We start from the raw sequence: 26,367 nt of genomic DNA on the forward strand, positions 1-26,367 counted from the left end.
CTGGCATGGCAGGTCAGGGTCATAGACCACTCACTGAGGACAAAGCTCAAGGCAAGTCATACTGTTTCTGAGGAAATGCACTGGCCCTGAGTCTTCATAAAACAGAAAATATTTCTGAATATTTTTGGAAAGATGGGGTTTAGAAAGGAAAGCCCGAGTGGCTTAGGCGAGAAGGAAATGGGACTTGGCCTATAGGCTTGGACTTGGCATCTCAAATGGCTACAGAACCTGGAATTAGCAAACATGGGCACTAATGAGGTCTGATGGATTTAGTGTAAACCACTTTCTTTGCCAGGAGAAGCAATAGGATTGTAAGTTTTACCTAAAGTTACCTTCCTTTGTCTTGTTTCATTATCTTGCTTTTTTTTTTTTTCGGAACCGGGGATTGAACTCAGGATCTTGCACTTGCCAGGGAAGCGCTTATTCCACTGAGCATCTCCCCGGCTCCTTATCTTGCTTCTTAATCTGATCTCGAGCCAGCACAATGAGGCCGAAGTATTTTTCAGGGAGATAGTTCTTCAATTTTAACTATTAGGTTTAATGTATGTGAAATTCAGACTGGAATACATCACAGCAGGAGACACAAAAGAAAAAGGTGATAGAAAAATAAGGACACCTTTGTGGCATGAAGATGACCAGTATTTTAGATGGCAAAGCCTTTAGGGCGGAGGCACTGAATCTGTGATATCTGCCTTCCTTTCTTCTGCAGGCCTGGATGAACCTCTTGCCCAGTAAAGTGTATTTCATGAAGCAGCTCTTCACCATTTTCCTTGGTGCACTGCCATCCTTACAGTCATGAAGTTCAACTACACACTGCATTCAAATGGGGAGGGACCATCCACCTTCAAGCTCAGTCAGGGTCTGAGTCATCCCAGTCTGCCCCCTCTCTGCCTTGGGCAGCAGGGTGAGTTCAACCCATTGACGAATGGAACCCAACACTTCACAACTCACAAACTGGGGTATGTCACAGGAGACAGCCCTCACTCCTCCCAGTGACAAACTGGAGTAGCTCTTGTTCCATGCAAGAGGACAGCTGTTGGCCAGTTATCCATGGTCATGTGTGCGCATGCATGTGAAGTTACTGTGCACAGAAGTGCAAAATAAGTCCATCTGGTATTTTTGTGTAAAGCTTGGTCTTCTCTTGGCTTCCTGTTTCCGTGCAACAAGCATGGTGGCTGGTCACTTTCTGTCCAACTCTCCCAGCAGCTGTGTGCTGCCAGGACAGAGTGTGCAGGGTGGGCCTATGACCTCTGACTTTCCATGTATGCAGCTCAGGGGTAAGTGGACTTGGAGCCTGCTTGATAGAACCCATCTACCTGGATATATTCTTTTTTTTTTTTTTCTTTTTTGGTGGCCTGTAGCCCTGTGCTCAAGCTAGGCTGCTTCTCCGAAGAACACACAGGGCCACCGATCCTTTTTTTTTTTTTTTTTAAGACAGTACAAAATAGTATTAAAACAAAAATTACAAATGATACAGAATTTCACTAAACAAAATAATATGAATTTCACAGTATGTGTTGTATTGCATAGTGTTGTCTTCAAATTAGCTGTTTATATTACCAGATATAAGCCCACTGTACCTAGATACATTCTTGGGTCAGATTTAATGTGTAAAACTACTCATAGTGGTTTTACCGAATGTCTCAGCTGTGTCCTTACTGTTACTCTATGTCCTCTTGTCCCTTAACCTCTAATTATGTCCTTGGAGATTACATATTAAAGTTAAATTTTAAGAGGTAGGTATATGACTGGGATTTGTTTGAGTCTTTATTTTCCTGTTTCTCTCTGCAAGCTGAGTGGCAAATGGGTCACAGGTGTAATCTTTTTTTCCTAAAATTCTAAAGACCAGTAGTTCTTTACTCTTCAAGAATATGGTTGTTAGATAAAAATTGGATTTTGTGATCACACAGATTTTGGAAATCCTGGGTTAAAGGTAGGAGGCTTACTTTTACTTAGTATAATTGTCTTATGTGGTTTAGATGTTTTTTGGCTTATAGTCTAGCTATTAATTTGTATATATGATAATTAATTTTCTAAAGACTTATATAAAAGAACCTGATGCTGGCAAAAAAGGAAGAGTGGAGAGAAGAGGGGGAAAAAAGGAATTGAGACATGTTATGTACATGTACATAATTCCCCACAGTGAAAATAATCATTATGTACTGTAAACATGCATTAGTAAAATAAAAAAAGTTTTCTTAAAGTTAGGAAGCATCTCACCTGTGGGCTTCTCCAAGCACTACAGTTCACTGTGAGGCTCCAAGAAAGGACAGAGAACACTGTATCTTTCAAATTTAACAGGCCACACATGTTAAGAAACAGTGTCCTGAAGTCTGTGCTCCAAAATTTCAAAGGAAGGCTCAAGGCCTCCAAAGAGGAGGGTCCTTCCTAACTCTGGCATCACTTCAGGCTCTTTCCTACTAGTGAACTCCCACTTTGTTGGCAAGCTTCCTAAACATTTATTTTTCTCCCCTTCAAAACACAGGTCAGTTTTAGAAGAAGGGATCGTCTGTGATTATTTAGTTCATCATTTTCTTTTCCAATGCATTACCCATGGGTCTAAGAAAACATGTTATTTGCTGCAAACTTCGGGAAATAGTTCAGAAACTCAACAAGATGGTTTTGGGGATGAACTACATTTGTGGCCCTTGGGAGTGAGGAGTGAGCAGGGCTGCTACAGTCACAGGTACTGTTGGAAGGTTAATGAGCTTCTGCTTTGAGCTCCCCACCCAGCCTGGCCAGGGACAGGTCTTGCTCATGGCTGCTGCTTATGCTACCAGCACAGCCCACTGCCCCAGCCATCTGCAAGGCAGCCACCCACTGCCAAAGGAATCTCTGTGCCCAAGCTCTGCCTTCTGGGCTGCCCACTCTGAGAGGAAGCCTGAGTATGTGCGGAACAATGTCTGTTTTATTTGGGATCAATGTATCCTCAGGCTGAACTCTTATCTAAGCCCATCATAAAATCATGCCCAAGCCAAGAAACTACCATCAACAAGAGAATTTTGTGTGCATCTGTTCTGTTTGTATCAACAGAAATTCAAACCAGTTTTCGTATTTTAAATGATAAAACTTCATTAAAAGGTAGGAGACAGCCGGGGAGATGGCTCAGTGGAATAAGCGCTTCCCTGGCAAGCACAAGGACCTGAGTTCAATCCCCGGTTCTGGAAAAAAAAAAAAAAAAAACCCGGTAGGAGACAAATGTTAAAAGCAATAATTTTTTTTTTTTTTTTTTTTTTTCCCCCGAATGCCTTCAAGGCATGACTGGCTGGCTTGTGTTGTGGGGATGGAACCACAGCAACCTGAGCCTGACTGCTTTGTTGAAGCAGCCACTTAAAGAACTGAGCTAAGGGGCAGGCCCCCAAAAGCAATAATTTTAAGCAAACTATTTCACAACAAACAGAATATAGTTCAAGAAAGAAAAGGACTCGGTTCTCCCTCTCCAAGTTCTCCTAAATAAATAACAACTTTGATGTAAAATCACTCCATATTTGTATTTTGGAGTGCATGGTCCCTTTATTCTTCAAAACAGACTCACTGACTCATTTATTAGCATCCATGGGACAAAGAACTTTCTCTGTATTGATATCCACTGCCTGAACCCTAATTAGGGGCTGAAGAGGAGACCACAGAGAGATAGCTCATGTCCTGTGAGTTAGAGTCATACTCTCTGGTGAACAGCTTTAACTATGTGAGGTGACAAAGCTTGTGGATGCTCTCGTGAGCTGACTTAGTCAGAAACAAAGTCCCCTGAACACATACTGCCTTCTCCTCTACTGGGACTGTGTGCACTCAAGTCCTTCTGCTGGGGCACTCCCTTCCCAGCTGCCTACTGTCAGGTATCACAAGTTACTCTATGAGGTAACTCTCCTTAATTATTGTTGTCTTTTGGCTATCCAAAAAGAGTGTAAACTCAAGAAAGTGGGACAGGGGCTGGGAAGATGGCTCAGTAGAATAAGTGCTTCCCTGGCAAGCACAAGGGCCTGAGTTCAATCCCTGGTTCCGCAAAAAAAAAAAAAAAAAGTGGGACAGTGTTCCTCCATACACTTTGACTGTTCCCAAGTCTGGCTCAAGCGGCTCCTCCTGTGTGTCCACCCCACACCAAGGTGCACTGGCCTTTGACACCATGCACGATACAGTGCCTGGCTGCTATTACTTCACAATTTATTTTTAAGTAAACAAACAATTCCTTTCTCTTTTCTTCAATTCCTCTATCTTCTCTTTTCATTACTAAAGATAAACACACACACACACACACACACACACACGCACACGCACACGCACACACACATTTTTAGGCTATACTTCAAAAAGTATCTGTGATAACCTGTATACAGTACATTCCTATGTGTATAATACACACATAAAATAAAATATATAATACACAGAAAGAATCTTTACAAGAAAGAGAGAACTGAGGAATTGAAAAAAGGTATACTGTTAAATCAAGAAAAGAAATACTGACTTTTGTTTGAAAATTCCAAGCAATTGATAAATTTGAGTGAACTGAATTGTGTCAATTTCCTTTTACCTTTTGCACTATATCTAAGATATCACCTACTCCAAAAACTCAAGATCACCATCTTCAAATTCAATATCAAATTCTCAAGATCACCACTTTCACTCCATGAAAATGGCCACATAAAGTCCAAAACTTCAAGGCAGTCACTTCTGTGGACCAAATACAGTATCTGTGGCAGGAGAGGGAGGAATCAGTCCCTAGACCTTTTCACCTCAGGAAGAACCTCAGTGGTTTCTCGGAGTTTCCTACAACTCCTCACATGGTGCCTCTGTATCCACAGCACTTATTACCCCAAGGGAGTGGACAGTGTGGCCTGAGGAGCCAGGATGCAGACTAGGCTGTCATAGGGTTTGGCCCAAGCCCAGCCTCCTCAGACTACAACAGCAAGACTCTGAGCAAGTCACTCTGATGCTGAGCTTCTTTATGGGAAGATGGGGGTTAATAAAATAAACGACTCAGTGAGCTCTGAGGACCAAATGACATATCACTTGCTCATCACAGTCCTTGGCATGGGTACATGCTCAGTAAATACCAGTGCCCTCCCCCACTTCCTGGTCCCTCTGCTGTGAGTCCAGCTTTGCCATCATTGCCAGGAATTCAGTTTCTGCAGGGAGAGGCACCACACCTTCTCCTCCTTCCTCCACCCTGCTATGGGCTGAGAAGGGTGAAGTGAAAGCAAATGGCCCCTGGCCATTTGGTCCTCTCTCATGACACCCAGTTCAATTCTGTGTCTCCAGTCACACAGAACTACACTTGTCACACAGCAGTGATCCCGCCCCCACCCCACCATCCTGCTCCTCCACTCCCTAACATGCAACAGTTTAATAAAACTGTCAGATGAATTAACTGTCTCCTTTTCTTTACTGCTTCTTAGCAACAGAGTTTGGTGTCAAGTATACATCACTAGATAAGAATTTCCCTAAATTCCAAGTTTATATTTTGGTTGTCATTTTTTCAGTTTGAAACTCTACAAATAGAAAATTGTAGGAGATTTCATCTTTAAGTTCCCAAAGCCAGGTCAGCAGGTCAACAGTAATAAAAATAAATCACAAATCTGTCTATCTGTTTTTGCTCAACAGAAGAAATCTAACTTGACTCAACGTCAGGCTTAACTCTGACTCTGCTGATCTCTGAAGACAATGTTGAAATTAACTTTATCAATGGTTTTATAAAGCAAACGCCCATAACAGTCTTTCCAAATTTGGCCAGAGAGATGTTTCTAGTTTTGAGCTCATTTAATTTTATTGCCTCCATTCATCAGATAAAATGAAGACATTGAGGCCACAGAAGAACTACAGGGATTATAAATCCTGAAAACTTTTCAAACACTCAAAACTTACGCTGCCCTCAGACAGTGAAAAGGATATCTGACGCCCTGGCTTGTCTGCCGGCCTTCGGTGCAGTGGGTGGAAGCGGTTCCTGGCTGGCCTCTCCACCAACCCATGGTGCCGGGTCCCACGGACATTGTCAGTCTGGTGAAATGATGGCTGCAGAATAAAGAGAGAAGAATTGGGTCTCTAACCACAAAACTGCCACTTACTCTCAAGAACAACCACTGGTAACAACAGATGAAAAGACTCAATTTATAATTCTACTATTGTGTACTAGTGTGCCGTGGAGAAATAATATAATTATAATTCTATAATTATAATTTCTATATAATTACAGAATAATTTAAAAATAATCTTTAGTTTACTAAGATGAAAGAATATGCAAAAAAGTTATCACAGAGCTGGGCATAGTGTAGTGCAGTAGGGCAAGTTTGTAATCCTACCACTTTGGTAGGCTGAAGCAGGAGGATTATAAATTCAAGCCTAAAGGCCAGCAATATAGCTCAATGCACTAAGCACTTGCTTAGGTAAGCGCAGGGGCCAGGATTCAATCCCTGGTACTACAGGGTGCGCCGGCCCTGCACCCAGGGCACACAGAACCTGAGATAGAGTCTGGGGGCGGGGGTGGCGCACACCTGTAATCCTAGCACTAGGGAGGCAGAAACAGGAGGATCACTATGAGTCTGAGCTGTGTATTAAGACCCTGCACAAAAACAAAGAAACAAATTCAAGCCCAGCCTGAACAATTTAGAAACCTAGTGAGACTCTGCCTCAAAGTAAAAAAATTAAAAAGGGCTGGGATATGGCTCAGAGCAAAGGCCGAGGGTTCAATCCCTAGTATGACCAAAAAAAAATGTTTTTATCATTAAAATGGAGAATTGGGGGACTATGGATTCATATGCCAACTCCCAAATACTTGAAATATAAAAGAGGTGTGTTTAAAATAGAAAAAACCTGGCAACCTATTCAGTGTATACAGTGTCCTTTAAAAGTTTGAACTGGATTCACAATGTTAAAATTCAGATTTGAGGCTCCTAGAGAAAAAGCAGAATGGTCTGACCATGCTGGCCCACAGTCCAATGCCGCAATGGCTACTCCTAGAGATAGAACTCTCTTGTTTTGCTGTTTTGTTTGGGGTTTTAGTGGTAGGGATTGAAACCCAGGCTGCACACATACTAGGCAAGCACTCTACCACTGAGTTATACCATAGCCCTTTTAAAATTTTTTATTATGAGATAGGGTCTTGCTAAGTTGCCAAGTGAGGCTGGACTCAAATTTGTGATTCTCCTGCCTCAGCCTCTTGAGTAGCTGGGACATAGACATGTGCCACTGTGCCCAGGTTCACTCTCCTGTTTTAATTTTTTCTGAACCAAGGATTGAACTCAGGCCCTTGCGCTTGCCAGGCAAGCACTTATTCTACTGAGCTATCTCCCTGGCCCCATGTTTTTAATATTTTACACCCAGATTACTCTACCAACTCATGATATTAGATATCTGTGTTTGCAACCCAAATGCAAGTGGAAGACATGTAACTCATTGCTTCCCAAAGGTACAAATGGAAATATAAATGCATTCGAGATGGTCAAACAAATCCAAAATCGTTTGTTCAATAGGGCTTGCAGTACATTCTTCACATTTTTGAGACTGAATCATAAAGGGCTGCCTTTATGATTGTCAGAGATGAATTCTAGGTTGGACCATTAAGTATCACATAACTGGGTGATATGTATACAACATTATGTAATAGATGTGTTTATTAAATATACAGAGATACTTTCTCTATCTTTCTGTTTTATTAAGGTATAACTGATAAACATAAAGTTCATTTATTTACAGTGTATGATGTGTTTTTTAAAATTTTATTTCATTTTGAAAAATAAAAACAAAACAAAAAGAAAAGCAATAGCAGAAATAAAAACAGAAACAGAGCAACATACAACAATACACATGTTACAGACTGTCAAATCAAGAATAACAAATTAACAATGGTTGTTATATTACATACTTTTATCATGAAATCTGTTGCTCAGATGATGTGAAGTTTTTTTTTTTTTTAATTTTTATTTAAATGTGTGTGTGTGTGTGTGGCCAGCTCAGCCCACCAGGGGGCGCGGCTGGCTGGCATGTGGTGCTGGGGGATTGAACCGCGGTCCCTGTGCTTTGTTAAACTTGTTCTAAGTAGGTGCTTTAGACCACTGAGCCATCTCACCAGCCCCGTGAAGTTTTGATATACCGATATATTGTGAAATGAACAGATCTAGTGAATTGACATTCTATCTGCACATAAACTTTTTTTAAAAAATGTATTTAGGACAGGGTCTACAGGGTCTCACTATGTAGATCAGACTCAATGCTCCTCCTGTTTTCAGACTTCCCAACTCAGGGATTATAGACATGTGCCACCACATCCAGTCTCAGCAAGCCTGGTACAGCACACCGGGGATGGAACCCTGGCCACTGAACTCTGCCTACGCAGGCACTTTAGTCCACTGAGCTATCTGGCCATCCCTGAACATAAACTTTTTAAAATAAATTTTCTTTTAAGTAAATGGAGTCATATATAAAACAGCTACATTTTTATGACTGAGGATATTTTTACTGAGGAGCTTCCTTTAGCTACAAACTGATCACTAATTTTTTGTTTGTTTTTCTTTTTGAGACAGGGTCTCACTATGCAGTTCAGGCTGGCCTTGAGCTCACTTTGTAGCCCAGAGTGTTTTCAACTCAAAATGATTCTCCTGCCTCAGCCTCCCTACTGCTAGATTACAGGCATGCACCACCATGCCCAGTCCTAATGTTTCTTTGTTAAACATATGTGAATTTTCCGATACTAGATTTAGGAATTACTCTTATTTCACTAGGCCAATTTAGTTTAACGGTTCCAATCTGTTTTTTATAATCCCAATCTATAAACTTGTAAAATAAAGAAACTTTGGCAAGGAACAACTTTTGGGCTGAAAGAAAAAGATCAGTATAACAGGTAAACTTCATCCAGCCTCAGGTAATAGAGCATAGTATATTTAATTTATCACTTTAGAGAGTGATAAATTAAAATACCTAAAAAAATAATGGGACAAAGTGAGGACAAGTGCTTCTGGGACAGAGGTAATAAGAAGCTCACAGTTCTGTTCACTCACACAGTAGGAACTTGTCAGCATCAGACAGTGTTCTACCCTCAGTCAGCTTCAAAATAAATGGCCTGGCCTTTCCTCAGATGTTAGCCATAAAATACCAAAAGCAAAAACAACTCTGGGTAAACAGTCCAGAATAAAGGAGATGAGGGATATAAGGCATATATTGATAACAGTGGCATAGGCAGTAACCCTCAAATAGGGGCTTTATCAGAGATAGTGAACCTTTTTTATTTTATTTTATTTATTTATTTTGTGGAACCAGGGATTGAATTCAGGCCCTTGCACTTGCCAGGCAAGCGCTTATTTTACTGAGCTATTGACTTTGGATGTGGCCCTGTGACAAAGTCCTTGCCTATGTGAGGCTCTGTCCAATCTCCAATATCACAAAAAATAGAAAATAAAATAAAAATCACTACTTCATATTACTTTTAAAATTATTAAAAATTATCCTGTTAAAAAATAAGTACCACATTATTTCCTGGAACAGATACTGCATAATCTTTAGACTTTCTTCCATAAAAAACTTATTCTTTTCGTCCGGGGAGATAGCTCAGCAGCATAAGTGCCTGCCTGTAAGGGCAAGGTCCTGAGTTTGATCCCTGGTACCAAAAAAAAAAAAAAAAGTATTCTTTTATAATTCTAGTTTATAATTTACAATTCTTTCATAATTCTAGTTCTATAAGACACAGACACTAGTAATACTTGAACTGCTTAATTATTATTTTTATTTTTACTTTAGTTTTTTGTGGTACTGGAGATTAAACTCAGGACCTTGTACTTGCCAGGTAGACACTTAAGTCACTGAACTATATCCTCAGCCCTGCTTAATGATTTTTAACTATACTCATGTTTATATTTCAGGAAATAGAGCTTTTTGTTGTTGTTGGTGGAACCGGGGATTGAACTCAGGTCCTTGGGCTTGCCAGGGAAGCACTTATTCCACTGAGCCATCTCCCTGGCCCCAGGAAATATAGCTTTAACATGTCTAAAAATAAACAACTACTATTAATATTAAAATAAATATATGGGAATGCTTTTATTAATCAAAAGGATATCAGAACATATTTTATTATCAGAAACCCGATCATCCAAGATAGAGAAAATTTTAAAAGACCGATGGCTTTGCGCTAAGAAAAAAGGGGTAAAGGGCCAGGGAGATGGCTCAGTGGAATAAGCGCTTCTCTGACAAGCACAGGGCCTGAGTTCAATCCCCGGTTCCTCCAAAAAAAAAAAAAAAAAAAAGAAAAATGAATGTTCTCTGTCAATATAATATATTCACTATAATAATCTTAAATGTCCTTGAAACAGAAGTTTCACTGAAGCATCTTACAAGAAGAGTTACTATCATCAGTTTCAGGAAGCCAGCCTCCAGGAACCCTGGGTGAGGGTCTTCAAAGCAGAGAGCTCCTGAAAAGTCATCTGGACTTCTGAAAATGCCTGCATTTTCTGTTTACAATTGTCTCTTTAGCATTAGCTTCTGCTGGCTCAAATCTCTTATTCCTATTGGAGTCTGGGGGATGGGTTGGGGGGGAGATCTCAATCTCTGTGAACACCTCTGGGTTGGGTATTTTCTCTTCTTCCTCACCATGCCACAGTCTCACTCTGTCCTTGTACTATTTGATCTTAATGCAACCCAAACTATATTTGGCATTAGCCTCCGCAATAACAGGGACCTGTGTTGCTCAACAAATGCTATGGGTTCAACCCCCAGCACCAAAAAATACAATAAATACAAAAAATAAATAACTACAATAATAAATAAATACAAAAAAATGAGGCTCTGTCTGAGTGTGGAGCTTAGGTGAAGCACTTTTGCGGCATGCACAGGTTCTGGGTTAGATCCCTTACAGCATAAAAAAAAGAGTAAAGAAGCCTGTTCAGCAATATACTGGCCTAAGTCTCTGGGTTCCAAAATGTCTACACAGACACATGCTTCCCCCACTCCTACCATCTTTTACTCTGATTTACTGAAAGCTAAAATACTATTATTTAAAAATGTTTTGTTAGCACAGTGGCCGGGGTTGAATCCCCAGCATGCTGTGCCAGTCCCGCCCCCAGGGCATGCTGAAACAGCAATTGAGACTGGGAGTGATGGTGTGCACCTGTAATCCCAGTGCTTGGGAGGCTGAAAACAGGAGAATCACTGCAAGTCTGATCTACATAGTGAGAACCTGTAGACCCTGTACCAAATACAAATAAATAAATAAATAAAATATTAAAAATATGAAAATATTTTTTAAAAATGTTTTGCTAATTCAACTTCCTTCCTTCCTTCGACAGGGTTTTGCTATGTAGTTCAGGCCAACATTGTACTCACATAGCCAGGCTGGCCTGGAACACTGAGGGGTCCTTCTGTCTCAGCCTCCCAACTGCTAGGATTACAGGTGTGCGTCAAACACCCAGCTCTAACTCCTTTTTTTTTTTTTTTTTAATACCAGGATCTAACTCAGGATCTTACACTTGCCAGGCAGGCGTTTATGTGGCTGAGCCATCTCTGCAGCACTTCCTTCAAGCTTATTGGGAAAATGAAATCACGTATGTGAACCTTCCCTGCCCCAGGGATACCTAGGCACTGGGAGGGAGAGCGAATGGTCAGTTGTGACCCACTCAGAAGCATCACATTAAAGGTTATCCTGCAGCAATCTTGTGTGCTCAGAAGGACCAGTATTGTTAGGGGCTTCCTCACAACACAGAGCTTCCCAAAATCTGTTCAGGGGACATAGATCTGTGTAAGGTCCCACGTGTTGATAGTACCATGTGACTTCTAGCAGCTGCATCCTAGACAAATAGCTCTTTTTAAAAGCTGAATGGGCCATGTGGCTTTATGTGGTTACTGGCTTACTAGAACACGACTTATGTTTTACCCTGACAATTGGCCCAAACAGGAGATGCATCTTCACAAGCTTCAGCTGCAGAAGGAGACGACAACTTTGGGAGGTGCTCAGAAGCTACTGACATACAAGTGAAAGAGAAGTGCTCAAGGTCCGAGTTATTGGATTAGTTGTTAAGTGTAGCAAAGGCAGTTCACAGAATAGTGATAGCAAAGAGTTATGCACTGAGAGGGAACCCTCACTGTTCTGGAAGGGCAGCAGAGAGTAACAGAGGTAAAAGAGCCTGCAAACCAGCACCTACACATGGTCCAAAAATACAGTGAACATTTAAACATGAAAAAATTTCTAACAGTAAAAGACAAGTTGCCATTAATTCCTCATTTCAAACACACTTAGTCCTTTATTCTTGCTACTTTCTGGAGCAATTTATAGTTTATGTTTTACAGCAACGTCTGCCAAACTAAAACATTAGTTTAGTCATCCTTATTTACCAGGTTTGGCACCATGCAACACATGACATTTGATTCTTCCTCATGGTAAAAATGACCACAAAAGGTAAACATTTGAAATCAATTCAGGACATGAAGGCAGCCATAATAGTACAACTAAGACATTCAGAAAGAGAGCTTCCAGAACCACCTCAGAAAGGGGCAAGAGGGGCAGGGAGATGGCTCAGTAGAACAAGCACTTGCCTGGCAAGGTCAAGGGCCTGAGTTCAATCCCCAGTTCTGAAAAGAAAAAAAAAAAAAAAAGAAAGAAAGAAAGAAAGAAAGAAAGAAAGAAAGAAAGAAAGAAAGAAAGAAAGAAAAGAAAAGGAAAAAAAAGGAGCAAGAACTATGACAATGTGTCAGAAGCAAAAAGAGTATTTTAGGGGGATTAATGACAATGTGTCCTTTACTATAATACATTTTAATATATACATTTTACTAGAATACATTTAAAATACATACAGTTTTTCATCACAACTTCATGCACACATTTAGGAGGGCCTCAGGCTCAAGCTCTGAGAAGCCCTATCCTGGGTCAGAACATGAAAGCCAAACATTAGTGAAGATTAGAGGCCTCTGCAGTATATAAATTGAGCATGGTGGCGCACTCCTTTCATCTTGGCACTCAGGAGTCTGAGGCAGGAGGATCACTGCAAGTTCAAGGCAAGCCTTAACTACATGGTGAGTTCAAGACCAGCCTACACTATGAAAAGCCCTATCCCCAGTCAGAACATGAGAACCAGACACCAATGAAAATGTTTACCTTCATGGTCATTTTGACTTTGGGGCAAAGCCAGAAGTTGCCTGATGTCAGACCGAGTGAATAAGGTGAAGGATTCACCATGTTTTTAAAAGCCTTTCTGTTCGATGAAACTTGACAGCAGCATTTGCCATATTTTCTTTCAAGCATAGTTCATAAAGGCACTCAGTACAGAGGACTTCCAGAACTGCTTCAGAAAGTGGCAAAAATGAATGGAGATCTAGGTTCTGTTGGAGACGGTGTCTACCAGGCCCTCTAGACTTCTGTCTGGAAATCCACATCTGTGCCTTCCAGGAGACTTACAGTTTCTGCTTCACATCAGAAAGTGTTTTGCTATCAGTGCCATCTGTGGCCTGCTCCCCCTGCCAGCTAACTGTAGGCCCAAAGTCCACCTTTCTTTGCCTGGAGCTATCTACCAACCAGTCTTTTCTCAGCTCAGCAATCAGGTCACCCTGGGAAGGAGCCAGCCCTGGACTGCCCAAAGTTTCCACTGACCTGCAAGCCTCCAAGCACTGACCTGCACTCCCAGCTGCTGCCACCTGTGTTGCCTCAGACTGTCACTAACCACACATTCCAAGCCTCCATCCTTTCCTCTTGTTGGGCCCAGGGATTCACATGAAGGCCTACGTTGCCTGCAGACTCTGAGAACAATTTCAGGATCAAAACCACTAAGCTGATTAAACATAGATAAAAATCTAAATTCCAGGTAAATTCTGATTTTTCTCACAATGAATGTTTGAAACATTATTCAAAATTCTTGAACATTTTTCCTCCTGTATGCTGTCCTTGCCATGCTGGTGTATGAGCACATGCTTGGTCTGCCCTGAGCTGTTCAGACTACTCCCAGATGTCTAGGGGAAGAGTGTTTGTACATGGGTCACAGGGATGTGATCCCCAGCTTGCCCAGGGTGCTGTTAGTTCCTTTGTTTTTTGTTTGTTTTTTTTTTTCCTTTTCTTTTTGAAACAGGGTCTTACTCTGCAGTTCAGGCTGACCTTAAACTCACTTTGTGGTCCAGGCTGTCCAGGAATTTGCAGCAATTCTGCCTTAGCCTTCTGAGTGCTGGGATTATAAGGTAATTTATATCTTTTGCTGTTGCTATTGTTCTTTTGTAGTAGCAGTGGGTACTGCACCCAGGGCTTCTGCCCTGAGTTACAGCCCCAGCCCTCTGTTATTCTGAGACAGGGTCTCACTAAGTAGCTAAACTGTGCAGGTTAGGCTCAAACTTGTGATTCTCTTGCCTCAGTCTCCCAGAGGTCTAGGATTACAGGCATGTGCCACCACACCTGGTTTCAGTTTATTTCATTAGTTCCTGGCAAGTGGGTGAGTACTGAAAAAATTTCTGGTGGGGAAGAGTAGAGACCTAACAAGATTATTATTGCAGGTCCCTTGAGCAAGGTTTTCGTATGTATGCAGGCTATTTTTTAAAAATTAATTTTATTGAGAAACAAATAGCAATAAGACAATTTCAAAACTGATTATAGGGGGCCGGGGAGATGGCTCAGTGGAATAAGCATTTGCCTGGCAAGTGCAAAGGCCTGAGTTCGATCCCTGGTTCCGAAAAAAAAAAAAAACAAAACACAAAAACTGATTAGTAGGACAGTTTCAACAATTAATACATTGCATATTGTTGTAGAGAAGCAGGGTTTTTTTTTTTTTAATTAGGCTTTCAAATAAGTCGGTTTAATGCCAGACAACACAGCTTTCAAAACAAAAAGATTGCAAGAGCAGACTATGGCAGGATTATAGGTTGGGTTTACTTTAAATTTACAGCTGAGGTATGAATAGTTGAATGAAAATTAAGAGACAATAGGCCACTGTATCATTTTTTTTCTTTTTTTAAAATAAAGTTTTATTTTTACATGTACAACAGACTCCAAGAACACACTTCACTGTAGTTATAGGTGTCAAGAGCTGTTATGGCAGGGCATCCAGATATCTGAATAGGAATGGAATCCAGGGTCACCATAATTGTACACACAAGGAATAGTTTATTTTTTGCCAGATTTCTTAATCCCACCTGTGGCCAGGGGACCCTTTCCCGTGACCTTCTTTTTTAGTTCCTCAAGTTTCTTCTTCCTTTTGCTTCTGTTTGAACACTCTATCTTCCTCATCCACCTCCTTGGCCTGTTTCTTGGGCTGCTTCAGGGGCTTCTTTTTGCCACCTTCGCAGCTGGACATGACTCCTGCACACCCTCCAAAAAAGAAGCCAGGGACAAGGATTTGTTTTTTATTTTATTTATTTATTTACTTATTGGCACAACCAGGGATTGAACTCAGGCCCTTGTGCTTGCCAAGCAAGTGCTTATTCTACTGAGCCATTTCCCCGTTCCCCAAACTATGGTTAATAGATGCTGTAGGCACCTTTTTTTTTTTTTTTTTTATCTGAGAGGTAAACAAAAGTAACCAAGGAACAATCATGCCTCTCCTGGAAACCTTGCAGGAGATCATCCTAGGGACAGCACACACGCATGCACATGCACGTGCGCGCGCGCACACACACACACACACACACACACACCACGTACACCAGGAGTGAGGAAGACCTTGTAGGATAAAGAGGATCCTGTCAATTTACTGTCTTGGCTCCTGGTTAAGGGGCCATCCAATTCCACCTCATAAATTGAGCAGAATGAAAAGAGCTTTATGGTTTGGTTGAGATAGTATATATACGGAGAGGAGAGGGAACTGACACCAAATACTCGAAAAGTCTCCAGAAGCCACCTCTCCATGTCTCCCACTAAAAGCTTCCTTTACTTTGGGCAGGGTTAGAGCCTGGCCACAGCTAGTGCTCACAGATGCTGGACAGATGGACAGACAGACTGGCAGACAGACGGACAGACAGACAGACAGACAGACAGACAGACACAGATGCCAGACGATGGGTCTTCAGCTCCTGAAACTCTCATAAAGCTCCCAAGTATTCTGGGAGCTGAGTCAAGCTTCCTCCTGGGCACTTTTGGGGGGCCTCTGGTCCAGTCTTGCAGAGCTGATCAGGTTCACAGAATCCAGGACCATTGAATGCATAGGGTTTTTTCAAATAGAGGCCAAGCCTTTTTTGGTTTACTGACTTAGTAGTAGATCTAGTATTCTGCAAAAGCCCCACTGAGCCCTGTTTCAAGGAATGGAAAGGGCTGAGGGCAGAATGACCCAGAGGAGGTGCCAGTGCCCACCTCATCGCTGGTCAGTGGGCCTGTCACCATGCTGGTACTTTTTGTTGTACCCTTTTTAGTTCATATTTTCAAATGATATATGAAAGGGAAGGGAAATCAATTAGATGAACCAAGCTCAAAGATTACTCCAGAAAATGATATAAATAATAGATATTTAGGGCTGGGAAGATAGCTTGGCAGTCTAAGTGCCTGTCTGGTAAGCACAAGGACCCAGGTTTGATTCCTGGTACCACATGCTGTACTGTCTGTGTAGCAAGATCCTGTACCAAATGAATAATAGATATTTAGGGCTGGGTTCTGTTTTAGATAGCTAAGGTCAAATTCAAACCAATCAACTCGATCACAGAGGGTCAGGCAAATAAAAATCACAAAGCATAAGCATGCCCAGTGTATGGGGTCTCTAGCTCATGCTACCAGCTCCCATTCGTGAAGAGATGAATGAAAAAAGGCAGTTTCAGCAGGCAGGCCTCCAAGGCTTCTCACTTGGAGAAGCTGGGTGGCCCCCTCTAGCTGAGTAGGATGTGAGCAGTGACATCTCTGAACCTGTACTCACACTGTGATTCCACACAGGAGGCTCCAACAAGCAGGCTCCACATCGGTATGTGTCCCCCAAAGGGAGAATAGATGAGTGCAGAGTATAGGGAAAGATGACAAATTCTGGTCCCATTTCATTTTCTATTTAAATACAATAAAGTGCTATGTCTATAATTTACACTCAAACTACATACCTAAATTGGGGATACAAAATTCCTTTTTACTATTACAGTGCATGATCAAAATGTTTAAATGGTAAAGTGTTGATAATTATTAAAACTGATGATGGCTTCTTGTTTAGTCTTCTACTTTTCTGTACAGCTAAAATTTTGCACAATAAAATAAAGTATTCAGGGATGACCATGGGTGGGTACAGCAGGAGACAATGCAGATCCCGAGCTGCTAAGGCACTTTCCTGTCTTTCTAGGTCCTGCTGCCCAGGCCCCCAGAGAAGGACAAGTTCAAAACCCCCAGCTTGGCCTGGTAAGGCAGCCTTTGGTGGTGTGGAGTTCCCCTTTCAACTTTGATGCTACTGCTGCTCACTAGAGACACTCACACTGGGTAAGAGAACTCTGCTCACCAACTTCCTCAAGAGGCAGTTCATCTACTGTTTTTAGTGATGGAAAGAAGTGTGAAAGGAAGAATTGGTTTTCAGTAAACCAAAGCTTGAGCTGAGATATGGCAGGGTAGGAGGAGCCAAACCTAGAGGCCAGTTACGGAGGAGGAGGAGGAGGAGGAGGAGGAAAAGGAGGAGGAGGAGGAGGAAAGGGAAGCCTCAGTACTGCAAGGCCAAATGGTCCGGGAGGAAAGGAGTCATGAGCCAAAGCACTGCCTTAGAAAATGGCACAGGAGATGGTGAGGGGCCCGCTTTGCTCCCCTTAGTGCAGCTCTGTTGCATTCTGAACCACATCAGATTCTCCACTGAGATTAAAACCAATTGAGACACTTCACCGAGTTTAGGAGAGATGGGTAATTTAGATTAAATGAGGGAGGTACATGAAACAAGAATAGTCAAATGTTGAAAATATTTAGACTAATGCTACATACATATGGGGGTTCTTTATTCTTTACTTAGGGATGTATTCCAAATTTATAAGTGAAAAGCTTAGTTATTTAATTTAAATAAACCTGTAACAAATCAATGGTATTTTTTCAGCTTTAACCCAGTGAATTCTATCCACAAGCTACAAATAGAGATGAAGGACAAGTTTTCAACTGTGGAATTATCAAAACAGCTTTATATCCCTGCACTATTAAAGTCTTTTTAAAAAAATTTTTAAAATCTTTTATTTATTTGGCACAGGGTCTCACTACTACACAGCTCAGACTCATAGTAATCCTCCTGTCTCAGCTTCCTAAGCATTGGGATTACAGGTATGGGCCACTATACCTGGTTTCGGTGACCAGCTCAGCATGGAGCTGGCACAGCATGTGGTACTGGGAATTGAACCAGGGTCCTTGCGCCTTCCAGGTTGGCACCTAGACCTAGACCACCAGGCTATCTGCCTAGCCCTTAAAATCTTCTTTAAAGAACAAGATTAAGTATATAATTTCACAAAGGAACTGAAAAAATGCCAGAAAAAAAGATATCTGGAGAGAATAAAATAATCTGGAATATTTCTTTAGATATAGTAACACATGGTAATTCTAAAGAAAGCATACTGGATTAAAAAAACCTCACATCCTGTTTTTTATTTAAAAGACCACGGGATACTTTTCCTCATCTGGCTCCTTGCTCACGAGAAGACATAGTGTCCTTTTCCACTGGATTTACCCAGGCACAGAGGCAGGAACAACCTTTCAGGTCAGTCTCACCAATCACACCGTGTCCTTACCAATGACCATTCACAGCCACCAGGGCCCTCTGAACATGGGAACAGACTACGTTCCCAGCAGGCATGTGTTCACATAGCCAAGCTTTGGGTACGTTCTGCTCCACAGTAAACTACAGTGTCCTTGAAGCATCTTTCGAGGCTTCAACCAGATGAGAGGTTTCTAAAAATTCATCACCAAAAGATCATTCATTCCCATGAGAAACCATACCACCAAAAGTAGGGGACTAGATCCATGGAACCAGATTCCCCATTGAAGTTTTTTCTTTTTTTTTGATGGTGGAACTGAGGATTGAACTCAGGCCCTTGTGCTTGCCAGGGAAGCGCTTATTCCACTGAACCATCTCCCCAGCCCTCCCCATTGACTTTTGTTTTGTTTTGTTTTTTTGAGGAACTGGGGATTGAACTCAGAACCTTGCACTTGCCAGGGAAGTGCTTATTCTACTGAGCCATCTCCCCGGCCCCCTCCCCATTGACTTTTAATCAAAGCTGGAACTAATGATGGTTACTTGCTTAGAGATGGAGATAAGCTGTTTTGGTATTCTGCTGGCAGGGCCCCTAGGGAGAGAACCTCTTTCTATCTGCAAGTCCCCACTCCTGGCCACAGACAATGGAGGGACACTGACTGCTCCACCTGATAAGCTGGTTTGTATACCACACGGTTTGGCTTCTTGTTAGGATGGGTTAATGTGGCACAGACCTGGGCAGCATGGACAGCTTCTTGGTTTGTAACCATCTTGGAAGGTTCCCTCCCTAGCAAGGAATGGACATGTCCCACTTTCTTGCCTGGCAACTAAAAGGCAACCCTGACAGCCCCATCTCCACTAGCTTTCTTTCAGGAAGACAGAAGATAAAAGGTTCTCAGTCCAGTCCCAGAGACTAGCCCAGGGAGCTAATGGAGCCACTGAGCATCTAGGAACAGAACTCTAATTGAACTTCATTGGGTTCTCAGAGATCCTGATGAGGAGATAGCACCTCAGCTGCAGCTCAGGCAATGGTTCTCATCAGCAGAGTTAGCTCCTACTATAAGTACAGACTTAGCAGAGTCCTCAAGTTGGGAGGCACATTTAAATGAACAAGGAGAAATAACCACATGGTAAATTAGGTATTTTGTAGGATTTCAGTGTTTTTGCTCCCTTGCTTTGCTCTTATATATTTTACTGTTAATTTGTCTAGGGTGCAGGGCATCAAACCATGGTATTGTGCATGCTAAACAAGTGCTTGGCCCTGGCCACACTCTCAGTCCTGGATTCCATGTTGTGAAGTATTCTTTCCATGCTTCCATGGAAGTGTACAATAAGCATAATACAACTAGAGATTAAAAGTCAAATATGGAGCTGGCAAGTTAACTCAGCAGTCTAAAGTGCCTGCTTAGGCAAGCTTAGGCAGACACAGAGGACCTCGGTTCAATCCCATGCTGCACCAGCCCTGCCCTCAGGGCAGGGTTGAGCTGGCCAAAAATAAAATAAAGCAAAAGTAAAATATGGGACTGGAGAGATAGCTCAAAGGTCTAAGTATCTGCATGGTGAGTGCAAGGACCCAGGTTCGATACCCAGTACCGCATGCAGTGCCAGCCCCAGAACCTCAAATGCACTATACCGGTCCTGAAACTGGGCATGGTGGTGCACGCCTATAATCCCTGTACAAGGGAGGCTGAAACAGGAGGATCACTATGATTATGAACTGCGTAGTGAGGCCTTGTATCAAATACAGAGAGACAGACAGACAGACAGACAGACAGAGATAGAGAGAGACAGAAACAGAGAGACAGAGAGAGAGAGAATATGAATATGGTGGTGCACACCTGTTGCCCCAGCACTTGGGATAGTGAGGTAGTGAGGTAAGCCCAGGTTACATAGAAAGTTCAAGATCAGCTTGAGCTACACAATGAGACCTTCCTCAAAATCTATAAGTAAATAAATAAATGTATATATTTATTTGTAAAATATGTTTAATCATTGCAATAATTAAGTTTTTGCTGTAAAACCACAATAGAACAGTGTGAAGTGCTTTATAATTATTTTTTCTTTTCTATATATTTTACTTAATAATTCTTGGGGAAATTTTTCAGGTTTTGCAGCATTTCTAGGAATAATTCCAATGATAATGGGAAGATTAAAATTTACAAGATTAACAGTCACAGTTATGTGTCATTTTGAGAAATGGAAACTGGGTGTGGTGGTGAGCACCTGCAATTCCAGCCTTCAGAAGGCTGAAGTAGGACGACTGAAGCTGAGTTTGAGGGCAGCCTGGACTACTCAGAGAGCTAAAGGTGAGCCTGAACTACATAGCAAAACCTTACCTCAAAAAGAAACAAAAGCAAAGACCTTTGTAAGTGCAGAGTCAGTATAGGATGTCTGCCAAAGTCAGGAAAAACCGTCCTCCTCTTTTCCTTCCCCACAAAACAGACTTAAGAGCCCACTTATCATGCTTCAGCTAACAGAACCAGGATGTTCCTGCCTGGCTACATTCCTCTTGAGACTCAGGCTCCATGACAATCTGTGCCCTCAGCACTGCTGGTCTCTGGGATGGGAGGGCATAGAAAAGGCTGAGGCTCAGACCTCATTGCCACCAAGGAAGGGTTTGCATCTTAGAGGCTCTAAGGTATAGAAAAGCAAAACAGATTATGGACACTTAGACCTATTAGTGACTAAGAAAACTTTACCTGTAATTTTAAGAGGCTGAGGCAGGAGGATCACCTTGAGTGTGAGGTAAGCCTGGGCTACATTCAGATCAAGGCCAGTCTGAACTCTATACTGAGACCCTGTCTCAAAAAAACAGAAAACTGGGGTCCTAATGAAATCATCACTTTTAAAGACAACTAACCAGTTTAGATCAAGTTATTTTAATAAGTAACACCTTTACAGTCTTAACAAATTTAAAATACAAAGTTAGTTAGTAGCAAGGCAACTTCTAGCCCTTATTTCCCTTCAACCCAGTTCCCATAGCTCAGTGGATAACCAGAGTATTTGCTTTTTGTAAATCCTCCAGATGACAATTATGTGTGAATAGCAAATATGAATTTGTCACTTCTCTACTTTACACAAACGGCACCATACTAATATACTATCATACTCTGCTTTTAAGCTTGATCTCCCATTTCCTAACCTGATAGTAATGTCACAAACATTCTCCAAGTAACTCAACACAAGTATTAGAGCACACAACAAAACAAATGCAAAACTGTCAGGGAACAAACACCCACTCCATGAGGGGATTACTCACTTCCAGACAGATCACACTGGTTGGTCTCTCTAAGCCCTTAATTCTAAGTATCACCTGGCCCTTGAACAACAAACATCTTTCTCCTCTCCTCTATGGCTCTATCCATGCACACCTTCATGCCAATAAGCCTCTCTGCATGACTTGGGGGCAGGGGAGGTCACAGAAAACAGTCTTGGCATGTCATTCTTTTCCTCCTCACTTGACTCTCCTTTTCTAAACACCACATTTGGTACTGAAGGAACTACTTCCACTCTCACTTCTGCTTCATTGACATTGCCCATGATAACCATATTCTTTCTTCCCTCATTACCAATTCAAATGCAATTATTCAGCTCAGAAGTTCTTTGACTTCTTGAAATCATCAGTTGTTACAATTTGGCCTCATCTAAACATTTTCTTCTTTAGGCTCCCATTTTTCAATCTGTCTTGTGTTTCTTTCCAGACTTCTTGCAGACCTGGAAGGTCTTGACCAGCCTTTTGATGCTCCAGGCTTCAACTGTCACACAACTACATTTGCAGCTCAGACCTCCCCAGAGCTCACTGGATGACTCTTGTGACTCTGCCTGCAGGCATTCCACACTCAATACCTGTACAAGTGAAGTTGCCATCTTCCTCCAAACCAGCCTAGGAATGGCACCACCCAAATGTCTAACCCAGAGAGTTTTGGGTCACTTTTGAGCATTTACTTCATCTCCTTGCCATTCCAGCTGAGTCAGCACCAAAGTCTTACCCTCTTGACCTATAGATCTCTCAAACCCACTACAACCTTCAGTTCCCCATCCACCCAGCTCCTCTCCCCAGATAACTGCAACCTTGCCACTGGTCCTCTAATCTCTACTCCTGCTTCCTCAAACCTAGTTTTCACATTGTAGCAGAACAATCTTGAAAACAACACAAATCTAATCCCATCACATGATGGTGTAAAATCTATTAACAAGATTTTTTTAAAAAGACTCTGCCTGGCTGTGATGGTGCATGCCTATAATCCCAGAAGTTTCAAGGCTGATGCATGAGGATCACCATGAGTTTGAGGCTAGCTTGGCCAATACAGTAGTTAAATGCCAGTCTATACTACACAGTGAGACCCTACTTCAAAAACAAAATGAAACAAAACTCTAATAACTCAATTGAGTACTACTGTGCCATAAAGAAGGATAGACTTGAGGCATTTTTAGGTAAATGGATACACCTTGAGATTACAATGTTAAATGAAATGTCAGACACACAAGTTGAAATACCACGTTTTATTTTATTCAAGAAGTCCAAAGTATAAATAAAGACCAAAAGAGGGAGATTTTTCTCAGAAGGGAAAGGGAACAAGAAATGGAGAAGGAGGGAAGGAAAAGAGGTTTCAAAAAGACAGCCAAAGGAAAAAAAAAAAGGAAATAGAGTTTTCTCAAATGAAAAAGGAATTAAGAGTTAGAACACAGGGCCAGCCAGATAGCTCAGCAGATTAAAGCGCCTGCTTAGGTAGATGCAGGGACTGGGGTCTGATCTCTGGCATGCTGTGCTGGCCCCACCTCCCGGGGCACGCTGAGATGTTGACTGTGACTGAGCCTGGGCGTGGTTGTGCATGTCTGTAAATCCAGTGCTTGGGAGGCTGAAAACAGGAGGATCACTAAGAGTCTGATCTGTGTAGTGAGACCCTGTACTAAAAAATACATTTGAGAGGGAGGGAAGGAGGGGGAGAGGGAGAGGGAGAGGGAGAGGGAGAACATGAACATGAAGGGATAGGGAGATGGGGACAAAGAAAAGGAATATATATATATATATATATATATATATTTCCCACAATTATATGTCCTATGATAAGAAATACCTGTAAGCCCAGCACTAGGGAGGCTGAAGTAGGAGGATCACTGTGAATCTAAGTCTAGCTTGAACTACATAGTGAAACCCCAACTCAAAAAAACAAATCAAATAAAATACAATTACTAAAATTTTAAAGATCCTAACAAGTCAATTTAAAAGTTCATCTGGAAAAACAAATATGCAAAAATAGTCTAAAAAAATTGGTGAGAAATAGCATGAAAGTTAATTAACCCTATCTGATGTTTAAAATAGAAGATGAAGCCTCAATAATTCATTAAAATAGTGTGATACTGGTATATGACTAGATCAACAAAAGGGAATACGAAGCCTCAAAATATAATCAGATACATTTAGTATATTACAGAGGAGATACCTGAAGTTAGCAGAGAAAAGATTATTCAAGAGACAAGTGTTAGAATAACTGTCCTGAAAACATTCAGCCAGAACCATATCATCCTCTTACATTAGCATAAGCTCCCAATGCACCAATGCATCAAAGATTTTAATTTTAGATTTATTTATTTATTTATTTATTTTTATTTTTTTTTTTTTTTTTTTTTACCAGGGAGCAAACTCAGGACCTTACACTTTCTAGGCAGTCACTTATGTCACTTAGCTATCTTTCCGGCCCTTTAATTTTAAAACTGAGACACAAGGCTACGGTTATAGCTCAGAGTACAACACTTGCCCCTATATACTTGCCCTAAGTTTAGTCCCCAACACAGCTAAACAATAAACATAGGCATGAAATGCTACAAGAAACAAAGGAAGACAGGTGTTTTTTCTTTCTTTTTTGTACTGGGGATCAAACTCAGGACCTTGCACTTCCCATGCAGGCTCTTGTGTGACTGAGCTATATCTCCAGCCAGGAAGACAATTTTTAAACTATGACAAAAACTTAGAACTAAACGAGAGACATAAAATTTTGATCCATAAAAATGTATATATGCTTGCATGAGAAAAATCTCATTATAAAGCAAGTCAAATGATAAGTGGCAAACTAGAAAAATATAAGTCAGATCACAGATAAGTGGCCACTTTTCCTAATATACAAAAAGCTCCTAAAAAATCAACAAGAAAGCTGGATACAGTGGCACATGTTTGCTATCCCAGCTACTCAGGAGGCTCACATTAGGAGGCTCACAAGTTTGAGACCAACCTAGGTAACTTGGTGAGACTCTGTCTTAAAATAAAAAATAAAAACAGCTAGGAGCATAGCTCAGTGGCAGAGCACTTATGTGTGTCTAGCACACATAAGGGCCTGAATTCAAGGCCTAATACCATCAAAAAAGAATCAGTTTATTCATAGTAAAAAAAAATACAAATAGCTCATAAACATAAGAAAAAGCACCTCACTCATAAGAAAAATACAAATTAAAGCGACACACAAACATCATTTTTCATCCACAGATTAACAAAGATCAAAAAGTTTGACCAAACCCCGAGCTGGGGAGGATGTGGACAAGCAGGCAGTCTCATGCAACGCAGGTCAGGATGTAAACTGTACAGCTCCCAGGGAGGGGAACTGGCAGTGTGCAACAAAATTGTAAACACATATGCTTGTTGCCCTAGCAATTTCATATGTAAAAACTTTCCTTGCTGCTACTACATCTGGATGTATGTGAAATTATGTGTGTAAAATACATTGTAGCATAATAAATATGTAGATGAGGAACTAGTTGAATAAACTGCGGTAAAGTCACATAGAAGATAGTACTTACAAAAAATGAAAATGGTGCTTCCAATGTGAAAAGAGTAAGATACAAAAATGTATATGGCTGGGGCCAGAGATGTAGCTCAGTGGCATAAGCACTTGCCTGGCAAGCGAAAAGTCCTGAATTTGATCCCCAGTACCTAAATAAATAAAAACAATAAATAAAATGTAGGGCTAGGGAGACAGCTTAGTAGAACAAATGCCTGGCTGGCAAGTGTAGGATCCTGAGTTCAATTCCTGGTACCACAAAAAAAACCACAACAAAAAACGTAGAGCACATCATGCATGTCCTCATCCACCTTATTTACCAGATCTGGCACTGTGTAACTTCTAGATCTTCCCCAAAGTCACACTGATCATGGAAGGCAAATGTTTGCTTTGTTTTTTGTTTTTGTTTTTGTTTTGGTGGTACCAGGGATTGAACTCAAGACCTTGTATTATAAATTTATTTTTGTTTTTGGGTTTTCTTTTTTTTTTTTTTTTTTGGTGGAAAGGTAAATATTTTGTTATATGTCTTCTAGGTAAAAGAACAGGGTGAATTATACATGGCATGATCAAAATAGATGAAAAATGTATGAAGTTTTTAGAAGTATCACAGTAAAAGACACACTGCTATTTATCTCCTCAAAATCCTACCAACACCCCCCTTTTGCTTCAAGCACATGCATCCCATTGTTCTGACCACCTTCTGAAGCAGCTCTCTCTTTCCTGAGTGTCTTCAGTGAAAAGGTACACTGCTGCCAAGTGCCATGCAATGCAAAGGGAGGCTTATAAAAACATCATACCATGTCCTCATCAACCTTATTCATCAGATCTGGCACTGTGTACCTTTTGGATTGTCCCCAAAATCAGAATGAGCACAAAAAGTAAATGTTTTGTTTTTAAGGTAAACTTCTTTTTTTTTAATTTGAGGACAGAGTCTGTAAGGTCTACAGGGTCTCACTGCGTAGATCAGACTCAGTGATCCTCCTGTTTACAGCCTCCCAAGTGCTGGGATTACAGGCACGCAGCACCAT

General features: G+C 41.3%; 1 protein-coding gene across 3 annotated transcripts in view; it reads right to left on the minus strand.

Annotated features, from left to right (window-relative positions):
* Nucleotides 1–26,367, minus strand: part of Crtc3 (CREB regulated transcription coactivator 3) — a 130,849-nt gene that overhangs the window by 45,483 nt on the left and 58,999 nt on the right. For all 3 annotated transcript variants that reach the window (XR_002820243.1, XM_023710586.1, XM_004623317.2), the window contains exon 3: nucleotides 5,887–6,006. Coding sequence is in view for 2 of the 3 variants with exons in the window: in XM_023710586.1 (XP_023566354.1) it covers nucleotides 5,887–6,006 (120 nt within the window). In the remaining variant the exon portion in view is untranslated. The remainder of the gene's footprint in view (nucleotides 1–5,886; nucleotides 6,007–26,367) is intronic.

This window comes from Octodon degus, unplaced genomic scaffold, assembly GCF_000260255.1.
Source record: "Octodon degus isolate 3935 unplaced genomic scaffold, OctDeg1.0 scaffold00002, whole genome shotgun sequence".
NCBI classification, from domain to species: Eukaryota; Metazoa; Chordata; class Mammalia; order Rodentia; family Octodontidae; genus Octodon; species Octodon degus.